The sequence below is a fragment of the Trachurus japonicus genome, chromosome 18 (genome assembly GCF_045865225.1).
Source record: "Trachurus japonicus isolate A0001 chromosome 18, Traja_1.0".
In the NCBI taxonomy this organism is placed as follows: domain Eukaryota; kingdom Metazoa; phylum Chordata; class Actinopteri; order Carangiformes; family Carangidae; genus Trachurus; species Trachurus japonicus.
This window is the reverse complement of record NC_140924.1, coordinates 23038887-23062656: the sequence shown is the minus strand read 5'-3', so window position 1 is coordinate 23062656 and position 23770 is coordinate 23038887. Positions and strand designations below refer to the sequence as shown.

General features: G+C 42.8%; 1 protein-coding gene across 1 annotated transcript in view; it reads left to right on the top strand.

The window, feature by feature from the left end:
* zanl (zonadhesin, like) overlaps nucleotides 1-23770 on the top strand; it is a 39979-nt gene that overhangs the window by 12899 nt on the left and 3310 nt on the right. The window contains exons 3-47 of the mRNA XM_085760459.1: nucleotides 60-206; nucleotides 327-592; nucleotides 1757-1841; nucleotides 1935-2087; nucleotides 2672-2839; nucleotides 2936-3033; nucleotides 3124-3202; nucleotides 3284-4612; nucleotides 4702-4895; nucleotides 5038-5179; nucleotides 6436-6680; nucleotides 6868-7016; nucleotides 7203-7331; nucleotides 7541-7679; nucleotides 7996-8137; nucleotides 8401-8597; nucleotides 9027-9165; nucleotides 9276-9392; nucleotides 9604-9728; nucleotides 10146-10291; nucleotides 10586-10729; nucleotides 11024-11131; nucleotides 12236-12405; nucleotides 12713-12915; nucleotides 13015-13159; nucleotides 13790-14037; nucleotides 14266-14443; nucleotides 14745-14853; nucleotides 15014-15108; nucleotides 15233-15409; nucleotides 16155-16367; nucleotides 16472-16612; nucleotides 16771-16868; nucleotides 17442-17588; nucleotides 17677-17841; nucleotides 17962-18089; nucleotides 18625-18896; nucleotides 19469-19677; nucleotides 20156-20300; nucleotides 20426-20673; nucleotides 21080-21209; nucleotides 21309-21504; nucleotides 21602-21763; nucleotides 21867-21997; nucleotides 23486-23688. Of these exons, the coding sequence (XP_085616585.1) occupies nucleotides 60-206; nucleotides 327-592; nucleotides 1757-1841; nucleotides 1935-2087; nucleotides 2672-2839; nucleotides 2936-3033; nucleotides 3124-3202; nucleotides 3284-4612; nucleotides 4702-4895; nucleotides 5038-5179; nucleotides 6436-6680; nucleotides 6868-7016; nucleotides 7203-7331; nucleotides 7541-7679; nucleotides 7996-8137; nucleotides 8401-8597; nucleotides 9027-9165; nucleotides 9276-9392; nucleotides 9604-9728; nucleotides 10146-10291; nucleotides 10586-10729; nucleotides 11024-11131; nucleotides 12236-12405; nucleotides 12713-12915; nucleotides 13015-13159; nucleotides 13790-14037; nucleotides 14266-14443; nucleotides 14745-14853; nucleotides 15014-15108; nucleotides 15233-15409; nucleotides 16155-16367; nucleotides 16472-16612; nucleotides 16771-16868; nucleotides 17442-17588; nucleotides 17677-17841; nucleotides 17962-18089; nucleotides 18625-18896; nucleotides 19469-19677; nucleotides 20156-20300; nucleotides 20426-20673; nucleotides 21080-21209; nucleotides 21309-21504; nucleotides 21602-21763; nucleotides 21867-21997; nucleotides 23486-23688 (8354 nt within the window). The remainder of the gene's footprint in view (nucleotides 1-59; nucleotides 207-326; nucleotides 593-1756; nucleotides 1842-1934; nucleotides 2088-2671; nucleotides 2840-2935; nucleotides 3034-3123; nucleotides 3203-3283; nucleotides 4613-4701; nucleotides 4896-5037; nucleotides 5180-6435; nucleotides 6681-6867; nucleotides 7017-7202; nucleotides 7332-7540; nucleotides 7680-7995; nucleotides 8138-8400; nucleotides 8598-9026; nucleotides 9166-9275; nucleotides 9393-9603; nucleotides 9729-10145; nucleotides 10292-10585; nucleotides 10730-11023; nucleotides 11132-12235; nucleotides 12406-12712; nucleotides 12916-13014; nucleotides 13160-13789; nucleotides 14038-14265; nucleotides 14444-14744; nucleotides 14854-15013; nucleotides 15109-15232; nucleotides 15410-16154; nucleotides 16368-16471; nucleotides 16613-16770; nucleotides 16869-17441; nucleotides 17589-17676; nucleotides 17842-17961; nucleotides 18090-18624; nucleotides 18897-19468; nucleotides 19678-20155; nucleotides 20301-20425; nucleotides 20674-21079; nucleotides 21210-21308; nucleotides 21505-21601; nucleotides 21764-21866; nucleotides 21998-23485; nucleotides 23689-23770) is intronic.

Below are 23770 nucleotides of genomic sequence, written 5' to 3'. Positions count from 1 at the left end.
TGACTTTGCATTACTGCTCTTAACCTGCTTTATCGCTTGTGTTTGTGTTTCTCCAGCAGAAGTGCTAACGTCCTGTGACTTTAACCAGAACAGAGAACCATTCTGCAGGTTCACCCAGGACACCGCAGACAACAGTGACTGGACCCGACATAAAGGCCCAACCCCAACACCTGGCTCTGGACCAAGTGGAGACTACCCAGATGGAAGTCAGTCCTGAGTGCATTTTTTATTTTAAATATTTCATTTCTATACAGATTACCTCATTGACAGGGATATTAAAGATCCACGATGAGAAATAGTAATAATTTTCCCAATTCTGTTTGCAGAGGGATACTACATCTATCATGAGTGTGACAATGTGGCTAACGGTCAGAAAGCTCGTTTGCTGAGCCCTGCCCTCTCGTCATCGGCCTCTCAGATCTGTGTCCAGTTTCATTACTACATGTACGGCTCAGATAATCAGAATGTGTTGAGGGTTCTGGCCAAGAGATCCAATGGAGAAGCAGAGTTATGGAAGAAGACTGGAATCCAGAGTCCATCTTGGCTTAAGAGCTCCATCACTGTGGCTAAACCCAGCGGCCAGAGCGTCAATGTGAGTTTCAGCAGTTTTATTGTAGTTGCTGTAACAATCAGAACAGGGAGTTCAAGCTCAGCTTTAAGCTTGTCTGATTTAGGTTTTAACGTGTTTTTATTCAGAATTCACTAAAGTCCAAAAGTAACTAACAGTTGCATTATTATTATAATTTTTAATGTTGTATTGTGCAAAAATATAAATAAATTAGACATTAAGGAATATTAACATTTTTTTTTTAAATATTATTTTATGTTTGTAATTCAGCAAGTTGTCCCTTGCTTAGCTGCAAAGTGCAGAATTTAGACTATATGTGATTGACAGCCTCAATTAAACACCACAAAAATACCAATCATGCTTAAAATTCATGTCAATATCCAGTGGTAAAATTAGTTTGAAAATTAACCGTCACCCAATCAAATTACATACATGAGCTTTAAACTCAATGACACTGCTACAGAACAGACATATTCATAATAAATGATTAATGCACACAAACATGCACAGATTGTTTTACAGTAACGCTTATCTTTCTTCACAGTAAATACACTAAACATAGTTTTTACAACAGCTATAAAACAATCTAAACATTGAGAGGGTGTAGAAATGTCGAGTTGGACATAAACTTGAGGATAGACCCATAATAAAACTGTTACTTCATTGCACAGTAAAACACACATAGTCACACCCTGAGCTGTAAACCTGGGCTCTTCCACGCACGTGGTGCTAATCATTTTAGATTTGGATGGCACTGACTTCAAGTCAAGGTGGTTGACAAGTTCAAACAATTCCTATTTGAATCAGTGCAGTATGCATTAAAAGGTCAAAAACAACGTTGTATGCATAGGTTTGACTTAGGCGGATTGGAATGGACTCTTTACTATGTATAACAGTCAAATCCACATTTTGTGAAAATGAAACATATTTCCATCCACTACCGTTTTATGGATATTTAGTACTTGGGCACAAGTTGCCTGTGTTAATTCTCAGTCCGAAAAGACAGTCAAAGCTAAAACAAACTTAAAAGAAAAAAAATTGTTAAGTTAATTTGCTCATAAAAGAAGACTGCAAACTCCAAAGTTGAGGTAAATCAGCTGCAACTGATTGTACCATTAGATCATTTCCAGTAGTAGCATTACGCATTTAGCTAAGCAGTACCTTTAAGTTGTCTCTTTGTGTCTTTAGATTGTGTTTGAGGCACAGAGAGGCTTCACTTCTTCCTGTGACACAGCTCTGGACAACATCATCATCACTGAAGGCGCATGTCCCTGTGAGTTTACACACACACACGCACACACACACTCACACACATTAACAAGCAAACAAGTCTTACTGTGTGACTGACTGAGTGTTTTGTCCCCAGCTTGTGTTACTGGCTGTGATTTTGACGTACTTGATGACCTGTGTGGGTGGACGACTCACACTGATGATCCTGATGTGTATGGATTTGGTCAGTGGCTTGGACAAACAGACACTGAAGGCACAGGACCTGATGACGATTTCTCCAAACCTGGGTGTACGTATTTTTTCATTTAAAAGTCTTAATGGGAAAAAAATGTTCTGCCCGAATGGTGCATTCACTTATATGATAATTTAGATGACTAAGGCCACAAAGATGCAATTTAAATTCTTGCCAGCTGTCAGAAAAAGATTGGCGAAAATGATGAGCAGTACAGTCAGCATGTGAACCAAAGTAGAGCCATACCAGGTTCTGAGGATGCCCTGTCTAACCATGGGTATATAATCCAGGTCTCACATGTAGTAATATTTTCAACACCTTACTTTATATAAGGTCAAACTTTTTCCGAAACAGTAACGTATAAAGATGCTATTAGTCATCAAACTTTTTGCTAAATAGCTAGATTTCTTTATTTCAGACCTAGTTTGGAAAAACACTGGAGTAAAAAAACAATCTCCTTCTCCTCTCCATTCTAATGTCTTAGTGTTGCAGTATTGATGAACTGTCACAGAAGCAGCATGATGAGCCCAATTTCCCATCTTTCCAGTGACTCTTTGTTGTTTAGCATGTGTTCATTATTCAGCACCACATTTTATTTTATTTTATTTGGCTAAACTGCTACATTTTTTTGGACCATGTAGTGGGTGCCTATATGTTGCTGGATTCTCTTGATGCTGTCCCTGGAGATAGTGCTCAGATCAGAAGCCCTGTAATAACCCCCACCTCTGGATGTTTGGAACTCACCTTTCACTACTACCTGTATGGTACCAGCACCAACATGGAGATCTCTGTCCACACCATCACTGCAGGTAAAAGACTACATTAATTGAAATGTGCATAAACAGGCAAAAACAAAGACAGCATGGAAATGTCTGTTGTTGCATTAATTTGTCTCTGTTTACCAGGTGGAAGCCTTGGACCTGCTCTCTTCACTGTCAAAGGCAACCAGGGTCAAGCCTGGAAGCCTGCAGAGGTCCGCTACCTGGGAAATTCTGCTATTCAGGTAAATGTTACAACTTGGCGTGTTTCTGTATGTATGTGTGTTCATGCAGGGTTAAAGTAACTTACTTTAATACACTTACATGTTTTTCAGTTTGTGATTGTGGGCACCTATGGAGAAACTCCTCAGACAGATATTGCTGTTGATGCTGTGTGTATCATGGCCTGCAAAGGTGAGAAACTGACCAGAGAGAATTCAAGTGCCATCAAATATACATGTGTGATCTGACAAATGATTTATCTTTCACTTATAGCTCAGCCAACAACTCCTGTACCACCAACTGCTGGACCAACTACACCAAAACCACCAACTGCTGGACCAACTACACCAAAACCACCAACTGCTGGACCAACAACACCAAAACCACCAACTGCTGGACCAACTACACCAAAACCACCAACACCTGGACCAACTACACCAAAACCACCAACTGCTGGACCAACAACCCCAAAACCACCAACTGCTGGGCCGACCACACCAAAACCACCGACACCTGGACCAACTACACCAAAACCACCAACTGCTGGACCGACAACACCAAAACCACCGACACATGGACCAACTACTCCAAAACCACCAACTGCTGGACCGACAACCCCAAAACCACCAACTGTTGGACCAACAACCCCAAAACCACCAACTGCTGGGCCGACTACACCAAAACCACCAACACATGGACCAACTACACCAAAACCACCAACTGCTGGACCAACAACCCCAAAACCACCAACTGCTGGGCCGACTACACCAAAACCACCAACACATGGACCAACTACACCAAAACCACCAACACATGGACCAACTACACCAAAACCACCAACTGCTGGACCAACAACCCCAAAACCACCAACTGCTGGGCCGACTACACCAAAACCACCAACACATGGACCGACTACACCAAAACCACCAACACATGGACCGACTACACCAAAACCACCAACACATGGACCAACTACTCCAAAACCACCAACTGCCGGACCGACAACCCCAAAACCACCGACACCTGGACCAACAACACCAAAACCACCAACTGCTGGACCGACAACACCAAAACCACCGACACATGGACCAACTACACCAAAACCACCAACACATGGACCGACTACACCAAAACCACCAACTGCCGGACCGACTACACCAAAACCACCAACACATGGACCAACTACTCCAAAACCACCAACTGCCGGACCGACAACACCAAAACCACCAACTGCTGGACCAACAACACCAAAACCACCGACACATGGACCAACTACACCAAAACCACCAACTGCTGGACCAACAACACCAAAACCACCAACTGCTGGACCTACTACACCAAAACCACCAACTGCCGGACCTACTACACCAAAACCACCAACTGCTGGACCTACTACACCAAAACCACCAACACCTGGACCAACAACTCCTAAACCACCAACTGCTGGACCAACAACCCCAAAACCACCAACACATGGACCAACTACACCAAAACCACCAACTGCTGGACCTACTACACCAAAACCACCAACTGCTGGACCTACTACACCAAAACCACCAACACCTGGACCAACAACTCCTAAACCAACTACAAAGCCACCAAGTATGAATGTTTCCAACAATGCTATCTTTTATTATTTTCTTTTATTAATTTTCTATCATTTTCATCAACCCATTTGTTTGTGTGTACAGATCGATGCCCTCCTGATGCAGAGTATATAGAATGTGGTCCAGCTTGTATCCCGACTTGTATGGAACCCTCAACCAACTGTACTGGCTCATGTATCAGTGGCTGCTTCTGCAAGCCAGGATTTGTCTTTAAGGGACGGCGCTGTGTGCCACTGGAGAAATGTGGCTGTTTGGATGACGAGAATAACTATTATGAGGTTAGATGCGATTGCTAAAATTACCATCTACATAACTGTTCACTGGTTAAAAAAAATAATAATAATAATGGCAAAGCAGACAATGACAAAGTGGTTGTTCATTGAACAATGTATATTTGTCCTTTTCTCAATTTTGTTTTAGCCTGGTGAGATCATCTTTGGAGACGGCTGCTCAAAGCTGTGTCGGTGTGCAGGGAACTACACTTTGGAATGTGTTGATAACTCCTGTGACCCCACTGAAGAGTGTCGTGAGGTCAATGGTGTTTCAGGCTGCTATCCCAAAGGTAATGATGCCCTAAAACTTGGGGTGGGCGATTCTTCTTTCTAGGGGGCCACATGGGAAACCCAGATCATTACCAGGGGCCACACAAATCTTTGTGATCCCGTAGAAACCATACTGTGCACTCTTATTCTTCAACTTTGACAAGCGCCTCCTGCTTTTGAGTTTGGAGCTGATGAGAGGAGAGAAAAAAGAGAGCGAGTAGTAGCCTACCAACCCGATATCGCCGTGTATCTCGCTTTCAGAGTAATCCCGCTTCTTTCCCCGCTCTCTCTCCGTTATCTTCACCGTCTTCCACTGACGTAACTCCCCAAATTTCCAGAGCGCACATGGCTAATTAATATGCACGCGCTGTTTTGCATTGACCATATGGTTGTGTTTGGGTGTATAGAGGGCGGGATATGGCGTATTCACGTCCGCACTTTTCATGGGTCCGGTGAGATTTATCAATGGCAGGAACAGTAGTAGCCTACACTTTGCTGAGTCTGCTTAATAACGATATAGGAGTACAGCAACAGCTCTTAAAATCTGGCGCAGGTCCATTTTGAGTAGGCTACTGAATGGGATAAATTGAGCCACTTCCGCGTTTATTGGTTTGTTTACAGTAGTACAGGAAGTACAACTCTTCTTCTGCTGTTGTTTTAGGGAAAAAGACAGCTCTGCGCATGTCAAAATGCTGTTATTCTGAATAAAGCTCGGTGCATGTGTACGCACGTCATGATCGGATTATTTGATTTTGCGCCCATGTAAACAGTGGATTCGGATTTTCCGATCCCTCAAATTTTTAATCTGATTAAGAAAATTTGCGCATGTAAACACAGCTATTGTGTGATACAAATGCTTTTACAGAACTTTTTACCTCCTTTCCGAATATAGCGGTCGTCAAAAAATGGCTCTTTTTACTGTAAACTTGTGAGGCAATAAAAAAAAAGCCGGTTTACACAATACACATGCCCTTGCTATGTTGCCTGAGGCTTTGTAAAAACTACTCGCTGCTTTTGTAACTTAACTAGCAAGGTTTCCATGGTCCTCACCTTATCATCTTCCAGTACATTTCAGTATTTCACATGTCCACACTGGAAACAGTGAAGCCCTGGTCATAGCACTAACTACTAGACCTGATACAGTGTGAAACACAGTACCTTTGGCATCAAGAGACCAACTCAACGCTGCATGCGGCTTTAATAAATCTTGAAAGAATAAATCAGGTTAGTAAAACATGTTTAACAATGACTAACATACAGTTTGTTTGTCTCATAGGTACATCCTCATGCATAGCATCCGGTGATCCCCACTACACCACCTTTGACAAACACAAGTACAACTTCATGGGCAACTGCACCTACCTGATGTCTTCACCCTGCAATACAACATCTCTGCCATACTTTGAGGTCCATGCCGACAATGAGAATCGCTTCAACAGGCCCACTATCTCCTATGTGAAGGCTGTACATGTATATGTACACAATTTGAAAATCTCCATTCTCAAAGGCGGCACTGTGCAGGTAAAAAATGAGAGGAGGATCACAGTTACACACTATTCTCATATCCAGAATAAAATAAATGAAGTGCTTTTCAGGGATCAATTTTTATACAATTAAACATCCCTTTTTTCAATTACTAACACAATAACAGTGGAATTAGTGGCTGAGTTAATTAATTGTGTTATTCTCATCTGCTTTCCACATAAAGTTGAATGGGACCAATGTGAACCTGCCAGTGTCTCCTGCCCCTGGGGTTTCAGTATTCAAGTCAGGAAAACACTACACTGTCTCCATGAACTTTGGTGTGACTGTTCGCTATGACGGAAACCACTTCATGGACATCAAAGTGATCAAGGAGTAAGTGAAGGCTGAACTGATGCCATCACTGCTGACTGATCTTTTCCAGCCCCACACAGTGGAAGTTTTGGAAACATGCTGAAAATGATTTTATCAGACTGTGTGACATGGTGGTTGGCATGGTAGCTGTATTGTTGTTCTCACCTCTATGTGTCACTGGTTTACTGATTTTCTTTTATTCTGTAGCTATAAGAACCTGCTGTGTGGACTGTGTGGAGATTACGATGGGAATGCCAAAGATGACTTCCGTAAACCTGATGGGTCGTTGACCACCAGCGCTAATGAATTTGGACACAGCTGGAACACTGATCCAGAGTGAGTAGCCTACTGAGCAGATACAGTCATAGATTCAGTTTTCAGTTTGGACTATACTCACAGTCCTCGCAGTTCCATGATATTTAAATTAACATTTATTTCACTTCCTTTTTCACTTGTAAACTTTGGACATTCTTGTCTTGTTGCCTTGTTAGTCAAAGAAAAGATACATTTTTGAGATTTTAGAGTTTAACAGACTGTCTCTACAGGTGCAACAAGAAGCCCAACACCACCATCCCTGGGTGTGAAGTAGGAGAGCAAGAACTGTATGAGAGCTCTGGATACTGTGGCATCATGCTGGACAAAAAGGGTCCCTTTGCTGTGTGCCACCCCAAAGTCAACCCCAATGTAACTACACACATCCACACTGCACATATACACTTATATATAGACACATGCAGTGCATTCATACTGTACTATACTATACTATACTCTTTTTTTAATATTGTGAGTTTTGAGTTTTTTGAGTTTTAGTTCACCCACAATTATAATAAAAAAACATTTAGTATAATATCATTGATTAAAATAGCTGTGCCATTTTCAAATACCATCTGTGAACTAAAGGGATCAGCAAATTCAGTATGTTTTGGTCTTGGAGTGAGTTATAAGATGAATAGACAGAATGAATCATTGTAAATCAACACATTTGTGTGTTTGTCCTCAGAATTACTTCAGGGACTGTCTCTATGACCTGTGTGAGCTGGAAGGAGCCAAGCCCATTCTGTGTGAAGCCATTGAAGCCTACGTCAATGAATGCCAGGACCGTGGGGTCAACATTGGACCTTGGAGGAATGAAACCTTCTGCCGTGAGTGCTGGTTGAAAAGAGAGGGGGGGCAGATAAGGAAACTGACAGGGATGGTAGAAACATTTGCCCAGACCTCCTGATGGCCAATCTGATGATGATAGGCAGAGAGACACAAAGACAGAGAGAGAATCAGTGTTGTAAAATGGTAAAACTGTCAAAACTGGGGTTGTGGTGCTTTAGCTCTGTTCAGAAAACTCATAAAACGGAGATTAGATATGCCTCTATGCCCCGTCACTGACTTCAGCTTCTTGCCCTCCCTCTAGCCCTGAGATGCCATCCCAACAGCCACTATGAGCCCTGTGCAGACCCCTGTCAGGAGACGTGCTCTGGGAAACCCCCCTCCTGTGGTGGGCCCTGCTCTGAAGCCTGTGTGTGTGATCCTGGTTATGTTCTGAGCGCTGGGAAGTGTGTGAAGAAGAATTCATGTGGCTGCAAACACACCAATGGCCAGTATTATGAGGTACGTGTGTGTATGTGTGTGTGCACACCAAAAACAGTTGGGTTAAAAAATGACCCAATTTTAACCCAACTGCTGGTTCAAATAAGGGCAAACCCCTTTTTTGGGTTATTTTAACCCAAAAGTTGAGTGATTCTTTTTTGACCCAACTTTTGGGTTGAATATTCAACGAATGGGTTACTCACTGAAAAATGACCCAATTACTTGAACAACCCAGGAATTGGGTTAAATTCATAGCCCTATAACAGTGAAAATGGGTTACACTCTGGAAAAATAACCCAACAATTTAACTCAACACCAATAACTCAGAAATTGGGTTACAGAGATAACCCAACATTTTTTAGTGTGTGTGCACGGCCCTAGTTTTCCATACGCTTCCATATTGTTCAAGGCAATGTTTTAATTATCCTCCTTGAAATGTGTGTGTGTCAGCCTGGAGAGGAGTTCTATGTGGAGGACTGTAAGCTGAAGTGCAGGTGTAATGCTCCCTTCGTTACCTGTGTGGCCTCTGATTGCCCCGCACTGCATGAGTGTAAACTCCAGGATGGAGAGCTGGGCTGCTATCCCACTGGTAAGTTCATACCAGCCTTACTCTTTTGCTTAGTGATATTGATTAAAAGGAGTCTGCTGTGTAGTTTCATGTCCCGCAGTTTGTTCAGGCTCTTGGTCTTTTTCTCTCAGGCTCTCAGGACTGTGTGGTCTCTGGAGATCCACATTACAACACCTTTGACAAGAAGTTCTACAGCTTCATGGGAACGTGTACCTACACTCTGGCCAGAACCTGCAAGAACAACACAGGTAACATCACATCTGATTTTCACTGAAATGTTGGTAAATATAACTATTTCGAGTTCATTAATCCAGCCATTGCAACACATGAAAACTAGTTGACTGAGTTTTTCCCGCAACTGTGTCAAAGATGTGCTTTAGACCACACAGTGGGACAACCTGGTAGAGCCACAGCTGTACACATGTTTGATTTGAATTTGTTGTTGTACTTCTTGTGAAGGTCCTTGGTTCTCAGTGGAGGGGAAGAATGAGGAAAGAGGAGTGCCAGGCTTGTCCTACCTGAGAAAAGTCTACGTCACTGTGAATGGAATCACTGTGACCTTGATGAAGGCCAGAAGGACACTGGTCAGTATGGAGGACACACCAACTACAGCACTTTCCCTGTATCAATCTTAATCCTCTGGTTTAGTGAAATTACAGTTTAAAGCCTGGCCCTGGTTCTCCTTCACCTTTTTATTTGATCTTATCCTCATTCTTTGACTTTCACCTCTTTATTCCCTTTATTCCATAATCCCAGAAATCCACCCACACTCTTCTTGCATATCCTTCTCTGTTTGATCCGTCACCAGATCAAAAAGGTTTTTCTCAGTGTTGTTGCTTTGCTATCTGATCCTAGAGAGCTGCAGCACCAAATCCCGTGCTGGGTTTTATCCACGTGTCCTATGATCTATGATGAGTCACAGTTTGTGAAGCTGAAAGGAAACTAAATGTGTATGAAGTGTACCTGCAGCTTCCGTCTAACACCGTCTTTCTGTCTGGCAGGTGAACGGACGGCGGGTGGCCCTCCCTCACTCCCCCTCTCCTCTCATGACTCTCAGGCTCGCCGGTCAGTATGTCACCCTGCAGACACCGTTTGGTCTCCAGGTGCGTTGGGATGGAAACCATCATGCCCAGATCACTGTTCCAAGGTTAGTATAAAGGTTGGTCAGAAACCAAGTATGAACAACAGAAAAAAATAGAAGATATGAAAAAAAGTTGTCACAAATTCGGCCTCCCTTAGCAGAGATCTCTAACCTTTTCTACTTTAAGATAAAACAATTAAACCAGTCTGTATATATATGTAGTTTGTTTTATAAGATTTCTATATCTTGTGTATTTGTTGGATTCCATTAAAGGGCCATACAGTACAGTATATGGCCTTATTAATCTTCTTAGAATCTTCCTCTTCATCTCTTAATCCCTCATTTTCTTCATCTACTCAGCTCCTACTATGATCAGATGTGTGGTCTCTGTGGCGACTACGATGGGAACCCAAACAATGATTACACCAAACCAGATGGTACCATGGTAGGAAATGTCAACGACTTTGCAAACAGCTGGCAAACAGAAGAGGATGAGGATGATACGTGAGTTTACACACATGCACTTGCACTGCTGTAATCTGAGAATGTATGGATTTATCTAAAACTGACTCATATTTTCAGTCCACATATACTGTATGTATTCATAGCTCTGACTGCACAACATTTTTAGTGCAAAACATATTTTTGTCGATCATTTTGTAGAGAAATCATTTTACATTAAAAAGTATTTGAGATATTGATCCAATTCTACACAAATACAATTAAATATTAGATTAGACACTAGATGCTGACATTGAAAGAAATGCAATGTGACCCTGCTTTGTCTGCATCGATCAGGTGTAAACCCGGCACCAAGCCCGACCCAGACTGTGACCCCAAACTTGAGGCTGAAGTGGTGAAACCAGACAAATGTGGCAAAATCAAAGACCCCGCTGGACCCTTCAGGTGAGAACACTGTCTACTTGCTTAAACGCTGATTCACGACAACAATTGTACTGATGGCTGAAGGACAACTAAGTAGAGCTGAGCTCACAGTGAACATGTCCCGATGTCCTCTCGGTTGTTTTTTGTCATTAGTTTGTTTAATGCACAATAACCTTCAACATTCCCCCTGATGCATCTGATAGTGTCTGACGACCTTTCTGATAAAAGCTTCCTGTCCTGAATGTGTCATCAATCCAACGTTGAGAGTGACACTCATTAACTTTGAGACAATGATCATTGAGGTCATTGTCTCTGATGTAGTTTTAGATGCTTTTATTGACATGTTGATTTATTTATGTCTTAGTTTATGTCTTTCATTTTCTGAATATTTTTAAGATTAGAGATTTCTGAACTTTCTCCATGTGAACCATATTTTCCTTTCTATTTGTATGTAGACTTTAATAATTGAATGTTTCTATTTGATCGCATTAATGTTTCAAAACAGCAGAGTCACAGGTTTATCAGATTAAATAGTGTACACGGGGAGTTCAGGGGAGTTCCAGGGTGTGACACTGACATCAGTAAAAGTATTTTCCACAGTTTATTGCCTAAGTTTTGTAGCTGCTTGACGGAAACGGGGCGTTTTATTTAGAAAGTGGTGGGCAGAGGTGACTCTCACAGCACAGTAACCATAAACAAGTGTCTATAAACCTTCCGTTACACAGATTATCAGACGCACTATCTGAGCGCAGATTACACATAGAGCTTGTTCATGGAATATCAAAGGAAGTGCAGTGGACCCTGAACCACACTAAACACACACACCCTGAGTGATTCTCAAAAGGTGTTGACAGAGGGCTTTAAAAAATCATTTTTATATATATATATATATCATTTATATAGGGTTAGTTATATATATATATATATATATATGTTATACAGAATTGTATATAGTTAGATGAGAACACACAAATGGAAAGGTTCCTTCTGATTGGGATTAGTGGATTTATGTTTTTCACTTTTTTTGTCTTATTTCTTGAAATAATTTAACTTTTTGTTTTGTTATCAAATATCTGAAATTAAAAAAAAAAAAAATCATTCATCCAGAGTTGTTCTCTGTTGCAGGGAGTGCATCAGTGTGGTGGATCCTACTCCATTCTTCAAAAGCTGTGTATATGACATGTGCCAGTTCAACGGCCAGCAGAGCGTACTCTGTGACCAGCTCCAGGCCTACACCGAAGCCTGCCAGTCCCACGGAGTCAAAGTCCACCCGTGGAGGAATCCAGACTTCTGCTGTAAGTCCTTAGTAGCTTAACGATAAACTCAAAGAGGTCCCTTAGCTTCTAACATAGGCACAGGGCATCTTGAGTGAAGGCAGCAAACCATTAATGGCTCTGTAGGTGAGGGGGAGACATTTGATTTTACATGGAGCTAGTGAAGCAACACGAGATATGTGATCTCTTATCTTGGTTCCTGTCAGTCATGGAGCCTTTCAGATCATTAGCACATCTCTTACAATGCACATCCTTCTATTTATCTCTGTTTTCTATGCCTCTCTCTGATTTGTTCACCATCTCCCCCTCCCTCCCTGGCTCCCTCCAGACCTGGCCTGCCCTCCCAACAGCTCCTACACTCTGTGTGGAAGTTCGTGTCCAGAAACGTGTCTCGGTGTGGTCGGACCTCCCGGCTGTGAAGATGTGTGCGTGGAGGGTTGTAAGTGTAACCCGGGCTTCATCCTCAGCAATGACAAGTGTGTGTCTCTGAAAGACTGTGGCTGTACGGACCCCAGTGGAAACTACCACCCTGTAAGTGGAAACAACTCACATCCATTTATCCAGAAGTAAAAACAATATAGCTCACTTTTTTTTATTTATTGATGTATAATTGCACTGTGTGTTTGTCAGGTGGATGATAACTGGTACCTGGAGGGTTGTGAACAGGAGTGTGTGTGTCACAGCGGAGGTCTGATCCAGTGTCACAACACCAGCTGTAAACCAACCACTGAGAGCTGTCAGCTACATGATGGAGAATATGAATGTCGCCCTCTGGGTAGGTTAAACACACACAAACGCATACACAAAGTGTAAAACTGCATCATAACTAGGGTTGCAAAATTCTGGGAATTTTGATATTTGGAAACTTTCCATGGGAATATATGGGAATAAACGGGAATAGCGGGAAATTTACAAAATGGAAGGTTGACCCTGAACAGGGAACGTAAATATAATTGGGGAAAGGGCCCTAAATCTGTTGAAATGTCATGTTTTTTAATTGTATTATTTTGCATGGATGTCTGCTTATGACAAAACAAGATATTTACATTTATGTTTGGATATGATACAGTTTGTTTAAATTACCCCCAATTTCCAATTAATTCCCATAAATTCCCAATAATTCCCATACATTCCCATAATTCCCATGGAAAGTTTCCAATTTGGAATATTTCCAAAATTCCCCATCTTAACTTCCCATGGAAAGTTTCTGGAAATTTAGCGTAAATTTACTGGAAATTTACCGCCCCTTTGCACCTTTAATCACAACCAAAGCTCCTGATGTAAGTTCTTCAAGCTCCAGAACAGAGTGAATCAGTTACGATGTGCCATGTTTACACCAGTACCAACAGATCTGAGGTCAGAGCACCATCACTGTGAAGTCTCATCTCTCACCTCTCTTGTTCAGGAACTGGTATCTGTTCAGTATCTGGGGATCCTCACTACAACACCTTTGACAAACACATGCACAATTACATGGGAGCCTGCTCCTACACCTTGACCAAACCCTGCAACGAGTCCTCCGACATGCCATACTTCACCGTGGACACCCAGAACGAGCACAGAGGAAGCAATAAGAAGGTCTCCTATGTCAGGGCTGTGGTCATCAATGTGAATGGTGTGACTGTCATCCTCGGCAAGGGACGTAAAATCCAGGTAGGTCACATGCCAAGATGGTTCCTCTGTGTTTCACCATGTCTGACTTAGAGCTTAGAGCTACTGCTGAAAACCTCAGTCAACTGAAAGAAATTAATCAGCAACTATTTTGATAATCAGTTCTTCCTAAATAATAATTTTTGACAGTTTAGTTTCCAGAAGTGTTGTTGAGACATGGTTCCTTACTGTCCATGCTCTCATTGGGATAAATATGTCTCTATTCTTCAGGTCAACGGGACAGCGGTTGTCCCACCTGTCACCTCAATCAGTGGAGTTAAGATCTACCTGAGTGGAAAGTTTGTTGTGCTCGAGACCTCCTTCGGCTTGAGGGTGCGTTTCGATGGTAACCACCACGCTGACGTCACAGTACCAACCTCCTACAACGGCCTGCTGTGTGGCTTGTGTGGTAAGGAACATGATATAAGTTTAAAATAAGGAATTGGTCAATGGCTGATGCTGGTACCAATGGTTTTTCTCTGTTGTTCATTCCTCTTTTGCGTAAAGGAAACCAAGATATCTTCATTACTCCCACACAACCAACATTTTCGCTCACTTGACTATAACAAATTGAATGTGCACACACCCTCTTCCTACCTCCATTGTCTCAGTGTAGCTTTCCAACCCAGAACTACCAGGTCCAACCAGAAGTTACAGGGTCAGCTATGTTGACTGATTGCTCAGTGCTGAGTTTTTTGTGTTTGTTGCAGGTAATTTCAATGGAAACTCAAAAGATGACAACATAAAGCCAGACAATACACCAGCGGCTAACACCAATGAACTGGGAGACAGCTGGCAGGTTCCTGACCCACGGCCTGAGTGAGTGACATCACTGTACAAATATGAGACAAATTGTGTCTTTATTTGCTTCCATGGCTCAAAGAGACAGGTTTTAAACACAGCTGAATAGCTCAATCAGAGACAGATTCACTTTCAGTCAAGTCCACAACACTCACTTTCACCTCCAACTGTTTTCTAGCTGCACCAATGGTGGAGGACAGGAAGACTGTGATGACGATGTGGAGGAGGAGGCCAAGAAACCCACTAGCTGTGGCATCATCACTGATCCCAATGGTATTATACATGCACACACATCATGTTGAGAACACTTCTCAAAAATGGTTCACTCATCATCACCACTGCCTATGTATCAGTATTTCTACCTGACATCCTCCTCTCCGTGTGTTGTTGACCTCAGGTATCTTTAAGCCCTGCCACTCCGTGGTTCCCCCGGAGCCATACTTTGGAAACTGTGTGTATGACATGTGCGCGACTGGAGGTCAGGCTGTGGCTCTGTGCCAGTCCATAGAGAGCTACGCTGATATGTGCGCTGCCGCAGGAGTCCCCATCGCATGGAGAAACAACACCTTCTGTCGTAAGTCTCTACATAGACTTTATTGCCACTTTGTAGAAATCTATACAAATGTGTGTGCTGCAGCTGACATTGCATTGAACACCTCTAAAAGACTCAGATATATATGTAGATACATATACTGTATATATAAAACAAATCACAACCAGAGCTGGTACAGTTGTTACAGTTGATGGGGCAAATGTGATAAGCCGCCATAAAATATTGCAGAAGATTTTCCTGATATTGCACTGATGTTGCGGAGGTTATGGGCTGTATAAGTAACTTTTGTGGGTGTTAAAGGGATAGTTCAACATTTTGGCAAATTGGCCCATTGCCATAATCCCTATAGTCATAGCAGTAGGTTTGTTACCTTTAATTGTCCACCAGAGCGTTTTGGAGTTGTTGGATTGTGTATTTGATGAGTTTGATGAGGGAAACCAAGAAATCCCATTAGCCTCCGTAGCGTAGCTCTGAGCAGCTTGCGGCTCTGCTCTGCCGTTCTAAAAATAGCTGGCACCGACAAGTAAAGGTAACTAACCTACTCCTAAAACTATAGGGATTATGGCAATGGGCCAATTTGCCAAAATGTTGAACTATCCCTTTAAGTGTCCTGATGGCCCACGGAAAGAAGCTGTTTTTTAGTCTGTTGCTTCTTGTTTTTATGCTTCTATAATGTCTGCCAGAGGGCAGCAGGCGAAACAGGTGGAGTCCAGGATGGATGTGGTCTATGATCTAACCCCCTTACCCTGTTTTCCTGCCTCCCCAGCTTTGAAGTGCCCCCCAGGCAGTCAGTACACCCCATGTGGCCCCGCCTGTCCCCAACCCAGTTGTCAGGATCCTGCGGGCCCAGGCGGCACTTGCAACCAGCCGTGTGTGGAGGGATGCATCTGTAATCCTGGCCTTGTCCTCAGCGGAGACAAATGTGTCCCCCTCAGTGAGTGTGGATGCACTGATGAAGATGGAAAGTACAGGCCGGTAGGTGTGGAGTGGACACTCAGTAAGAACGGTTTCCTGTTGTTGCATTTTGAACATGAGCTGAATCTATTTATCTGCATCTCTTGGTGCGTGGCTGGATGTAGGTAGGAGATGCTTGGTTCACAGAGACGGACTGTTCAGAGCGCTGCAAATGTAACGGCAACCACAACATCACCTGTGAGCCCTGGCAGTGCAGCCCTGCTCAGGAGTGTAAAGTGGTGGAAGGAGTGCTGGACTGCCATTCCACAGGTAAAAAGGCTCGATCACCACTCTGAAGTTGTGGAACTGTTTTAACAATCATGACTTCCAACTTTATTATTATTATTATTATTATTATTATTATTATTATTATTATTATAGATGAACCGATTATTAAATCACCAAATACGTTCTCATTTGCTCCTCAGGTAAAGGAGTGTGTCACGTGGCTGGAGATCCTCACTACTACACCTTTGATGGTCTGATGCACACATTCATGGGCACCTGCACTTACACTCTGGTGGAGGTACGGGATGAATTTCACCTATATTATCTATATCTTAAACTTCCTGTTGTCCACCTGGGTCAAGGAGAGAGGGGAGGAAGGAAGGAGGGATGGAAGGACACAGGAAAAGTCGGAAGGAAGGATGGAAGGACACAGGAAAAGTCGGAAGGAAGGAAGGAAGGACAAAGGGAAAAAGGAAGGGAAAATAGGTGGAGGGAGGGGACTGATTGGGTCAAAAAGGATGGAACGAGGGAGGGAGGGAGGGAAAAAGGATTGTGGATAGAAGGAAGGGAAAAAGGGAAGGACAGAAAGATGGAGGGAGGGAACAGATTCGTTCAAGGAAGAAGGAAGGAAAGAAAGATGGAGGGTCAATTGGATCAAAAGAGGAAGGAAGAAGAAGTGAAGAAAGAAGGAAGGAAGGAAGGAAGGAAGGAAGGAAGGAAGGGAAAAAGGATTGTGGAAAGAAGGAAGGATGGAGGAAGGGAACAAATTGGGTCAATTTGACCCAGACAGACAACAGGAGGGTTATTAAACAATGAGTGTTTGAGGAAAAAGTAAATCCATGTTGTTTCAAATCCATTTTTGATATTTTAGGTGTGCAACAGCACCAACGTCACTCCCTTTAAGATAGTGGCCAAAAACGAGGAGCGTGGTCAGCCAGAGGCTTCCTATGTCCGCTCTGTCAAAGTCTACCTGCCTCATGACACCGTGGTTGAGCTGCAGAAGAGCCGCAGAGTCCTGGTAAGGGAGCTCACTGGAGTCTTAACGGTTTGATAGAAGTTGTAAAGAGATGATGGATGCAGTCAGTGTTCTTGCTTTCTTGTCTTAGCTGAACGGACGAAGGGTGCGAACACCAGTTTCCATCAACTTGGTCGGAGCCAAGGTGATAACCAGTGGGGCCTACAGTCTGCTGGACACAAACTTTGGTCTGCGGGTGAAGTTTGATGGAGTCCATCATCTGGAGATAACTGTTCCTGGAGAATACTTCAACAAGGTATGAGGACAAACACAAAAGGTTTCACCCGTGCTTTGTATTTCTAGTGGATTTGATTTAAAAAAAAAAGGTGCAAGATTGTTGAGCCGCACTGTAATTCTATACCTCCCTCCTCTCCAGCTGTGCGGCATGTGTGGAAACTACAACCACAACTCATCTGATGACAATCTGATGCCCAACAAGAAACCAGCCAAGGATGTGATTGAACTGGGTAACAGCTGGAAATCAGATGGAGACAGTGACCCTGGGTTAGTGGATTACAACCACTCCTTTACAATGATTATCAAATGTTATGTTCATTCATGTCCATTGTTTATATTCTATTCTATTAATTGTTATGTCAAAAAGATTATTATTACCCCAATCTGAACATAATAAAATGTGAATAGTCCTAGTCTCTTCATACAGGATCTGGGCCTGTGTACCACAACCACAAACTACATTGCTTTTACTTTTCTCCTCTCTCCTGGGCTTTATGCACCTCTGTAATAAAAACCATGCAATATTTAAATACCCATATGAAGTAGAAAGAACATTATATCACAGCATTGTGTAATGATTTGTTTTAAGGGGTATTTATAAATGTTTAATAGGCCTATGGAAATAATAACAAAACTTGACAAGACAAGAACCTTGTAATTAAATTAAACAGTAATAAACTAGTAGGGGGAGTTTGTAACATAAATTAAAGAATAGATTATAATGATTATAAATCTGTGGTCTGGTTGTGAAAAAAACAAAAATCAAGCATGCCCCTGATGTAGCTCTGATACTCGTCTACAGCTGTCAGCCGGACACCCGTCCAGACATCCATCCCAACTGCACAGCAGCAGAAGAGGAGAAATTTGAGGCCATGTGCGCCGAGGTCATCCTCTCCGACCGCTTCAAGCCCTGCCACTCTGCGGTACCCCCCGAAGCTTTCCTGGGTAACTGCGTCTACGACATGTGCGAGTACGACGGTATGCAGGCAACACTGTGCGACAACACCGAGGCCTACGCTCAGGCCTGTCAGAGCGCCGGAGTCACCATCAGCTGGAGGAACAACACCTTCTGTCGTAAGTTACAACAATCATAGTGGATATAGCCTACAGCCGTGGAAAAAAGTAAGACACCACTTGCACAAATGTTTCATAAAAAGCATCTCTACATGTGATTCCAGTTTTTTTTTTTAAATACCAACACAAACACAACTCATTCGATGTAATGAGACACTGATGAGGTGATCACATGAAACACATCTGATTTTATAGGGAGATTATAAAAACCACTACTGGGATTAAACACTGACATTATCACACTAAAACTGATTGTGATGAAAATCTTCATGTTGTGTTACTTAGGAGTTAATATGAACATGTTTTCATTGCATTATTATTATTATTCACGGTCTGAAAAGACTCAATATTTTTGTTATTTTGACCAATAAATGCTCTAAATTTTGAGAAATGTTGTCAGTAGTTTATAGAATAAAACAAAAAATGTTAATTTTACTCAAACACATACCTATAAATAGTAAAACCAGAGAAACTCATCATTTTGAAGTGGTCTCTTAATTATCTCCGTGGCTGTATACCAGTTGAACTCTTCAAAAGAAAAAAACTAACTTTACCCTCTGCCCTCCCTGTAGCACTACCTTGCCCTCCAAACAGCCACTACTCTGACTGCACCGCCCCCTGCCCTCCAACCTGCTCCGATCTCTTCCCCATGGTCTGCCACCTCCCCCCAACCACTTGCGTGGAGGGCTGCCAGTGTGATGCCGGTCATGTGCTGAGTGACAACCTGTGTGTTCCTCTGCACAAGTGCGGCTGTGTGGACTCAGATGGAGAGTACCACGACGTGAGTTCAGTCCACACCACAGATGACACTAAATAGGAACATCCTGCACACTAAGATCAGCCATTAAAATCAAACCTGTGCAGATTTTACTGGAGAACCAGACACAGGATAAACATATTGAAAACATGATGTCAATGAATAGTAATACAAAATATACCATTGAAATTACTATTGAAATTAGGCGAGATAGAAGAGAATAGTTAAATAAAATCTGTCTGTCAATCTGTCTATTTAATTTATTGTATGTTTTTTTTTCTTTTAGATACTTTCAGCTCTTTCAGTTTTTAAAAATCCCTCAAATGAAATTGCTCACGTTGTAATTTACATTAGGATAATGCAGTGGTATCATGTATCATATATCAATATCTTGAAGTCACAATTTTCCTCTTTTGCAATTATATAGATTTGAAATCATCATGTTCATTAGTTGAATGTGCTTATGGATTAGACACTGATGCCTACGTGTGTGTGTGTCTAGGTGGGAGACTCATGGCTTACAGATAAATGCACAGAATCCTGTGTCTGCAACCTTGGTGGTAAAGTCACATGTAAGGACCACAGCTGTAATTCAAACTCAGTGTGTGCCCTGGACAAAGATGGAGACCTTTACTGCAGACCTACCAGTGAGTCATTAAAAACTGTCTAGAGACTGTAAAGATGCACATAAAAAGTTGATGAGTCAATCCCCCATAGTATATTTGAATCTAAACCGTTTTTTTAATCATCAAATCAACTTATTGTCTTATAGAGTTTGACAGGTGCACCATCTCTGGAGATCCTCACCACCGCACATTTGATAGCTTCACCCATCACTATCAGGGCCCCTACACCTATGTCCTGACTCAGGGCCACAATTTGCCAAACTCTCTGACGCCCCTGGTGGTGAGGGGGAAGTACATCAGGCGAGGGGGCAACAGGAGGGTGTCATTCCTGGATCAGATGTTCGTTGATGTTCATGGCGTCAATGTTCGCTTCCTGCAGAGAAAGACTGTCCTGGTTTGTAGTTGCCCATTAAAGGGTAGTTCAACATTTTGGCAAATTGGCCCATTGCCATAATCGCTATCATAGCAGTAGGTTTGTTACCTTTATTTGTCGGTGCAAGCTATTTTTAGAACGGTGGAGCGGAGCGGCGAGCTGCCCAGAGCTACGCTACGGAGGCTAATGGAATTTCTTGGTTTCCCTCTTCATACTCATCAAATACACAATCCAAAAGCTCCACTGTTCTAAAAATAGCTTGCACCGACAAATAAAGATAACGAAACTACTGCTATGACTATAGCGATTATGGCAATGGGCCAGTTTGCCAAAATGTTGAACTATCCTTTTAAAACACCATTCATTTTTGGATCATAAAGGATCATACACACACACATATCCTTATAAAATCCTCCTCCTCTTCTAGGTGAATGGGGAGCGTGTTGCGCCTCCCCTCAGTCCAGTTGATGGATTGACCATCACAATGAACTCGAGGCAGGTGCAACTCGCCACTGACTTTGGACTGGCTGTTCGCTTTGATGGCAACAGCCGTGGAGGTGAGAGAATAAACCTTTGCCCTGACTGACTGAGCCTTTTTTTTTTTGGCTTGGCTGTGAATCCACTCATCATCCTCTATCTATCCGTCTGTGCCTCAGAGATCATACTGCCCAGCACCTACAGGAACTCTGTCAGAGGCTTGTGTGGAAACTACGACGGCATCACCAGAAATGAGTACATGAAACCCGATGGGACGGTGGTCAGGAGCCTGAATGAATTCGGAGACAGCTGGAGGGTCAGTGATCGACAAGCTGGTGGCCTGAAGACCTACGATCTTCCTCACACAGTCCACAGGTATAGCACCCACAAGCAGGGTTTATTTTATCATCGTGTGAACCTGTGGGGCGACGCATCTTTATAGAAATAAAATTCTTTTTTTATCTGACTTCAGACGAGAGGTGGAGACGGAACCAGACTCAGGATTCGAGACCTCAGGCTGCAGCCAGTCTCAGCTCAATGACTACAACAGTGCAGCTCAGTGTGGAGCGCTGTCTGACTCCAAGGGGCCATTTGCTGCCTGCCATGCCACCCTGCCTCCCAAACCCTACCAGGAGTGAGTAATCTAACTGGGAGCATGTACAATTCAACATTTGATACACCAAATACATCCCTCCCTGTATTCATTATATGTATATGTGTGTGTCCTTCCCTTATAGTGACTGTGTATTCGACCTATGTGCTGAGAATGGCAATGCAGCACTGCGATGTGCCAGTTACGATGCGTATGCTGCAGCTTGTCAGGAGGCAGGAATCAAACTGGGACCCTGGAGGCAGCAGCTGGACTGTGGTGGGTTGCATATGCACAAATTTAGACTAGTACACACATAGTTTGTCAGGACAAGGATGAACATCTACGCAGATGATACTGCCTTAGTCTTTTATATGATGAGGAAAAGGAGCATGGCCCAGTACTCGATTAATTTATCAACTGGTGTGAAAAATCAAACCTTCTCCTCAACCCATCAAAAACAAAGGAAATGTGTATTGATTGATTTAGAAAAGAGGAGACCCCTAACTCAGTAACTCTAATCAATGGAAAGCCAATACAACAAGTTACTGAGTTTAAATATCTAGGGATTGTGCTTGGCAGTAAGCCTAAGTGGGACAAGTGGACTGATCAATTCTGCATCAAGTCTCAACAAAGAATGTTCTACCTACAGAAACTTCTTTCTTTTAATGTAGAAAGGAGAATGCTCCAAATGTTTTATTGCGTTTTTATTGAAAGCATCCTTTCCTTTTCCATCACCTGCTGGTTTGGCAACGCCACAGAGGCACAGAAAAAGAGGGTTAAAGAAATGATATCCATATATATCTAGTAAATTGCTGGGCATCATTCTGCCATGTATGGAAGGCATCTACAAAGACCGGATGAAAAAAGGCAAGGAATATTACAGGTGACCAAAGGCACCCCCTTACCTACATGTTTAACCTACTGCCATCTGGGCGACGATACCGCCCCCTTCTGTTTACTAAAAACAGAGCTAAATTCTCTTTTGTGCCTCAGGCTATTAAATCTCTTAAAGGGATACGCCAACTTTTTTGTGTGTGTCTTGCACTCCAGAGTCCATGACATGCAGATAGACACCATCCTTTCGACTGTGCGTGCAGTAACCAAGGGAGATAGAGCCCGTATTGCCCGTAATTAGCTTAGCTCAAACGCTGGAAGTGTATTATAGGTAGTGTTAGCCTGCCTCCTACCCGAGCCGAAATCAGCAGTCAGAAGCTGATTTCATTTTAGCTCTAAACTCTGTAAATATATCACTTTATCGACATTTCAAACATTTTTAGGCGAGAAAGTAGCCGTTTAGATCAGCAGTGTGTTGTTAATTTGTCTAAATACTGTTTGTGCTGTTTACAAGTTTGTTGGGACGATTTCGGCGCTACTCAAGCTAGCCGTTGTGACCAACGCACATCCGGTTACTTTCACAAAATAAAACACCCGTTGCCCTTTATATACAGAAGTGCTTTTACTTTGAAATAGGAAGCTGACCTACCCTCTTGTAGCTAGTTTGAACCAAAATAAACCGTCTTTGCTTGAACCCTCCGTTTTGACCGATCTTGTCCCGTTACCTATCTGCTTGTCATGGACTCGGGAGTGAGGCAACTTAAGACTGGCAAAAAAAAAATGTTGGTGTATCCCTTTAATAGATTAAATGCCATGTGTTTATCTGCTGCAACCCAATTCCCCCAGGGGGACAATAAAACTGCTACTACTACTACTACTACTACTACATCTAGAGTGTTCAACATATCTCCATGTTTCTCTCCCTCCCAGCCCTCTCCTGTGGCGCCAACAGCACCTACTCCTCCTGTATGTCGCCTTGCCCGTCCTCCTGTGCCAACCTGGCAGCGCCCTCCGAGTGCGACACCACTGCCTGTGTGGAGGGGTGTCAGTGCGCCACGGGCTTCGTCATGAGCGAGGGAAACTGTGTGCCATTCCCACAGTGCGGCTGCACCTTCCTTGACAGATACTACCCTGTGAGAGTCCTCGTCAAACTGTTACAGCTACTGATTGTGTGATGATGACAATGTGACCTTGGTTTCATCCTCCCTCTCTCCC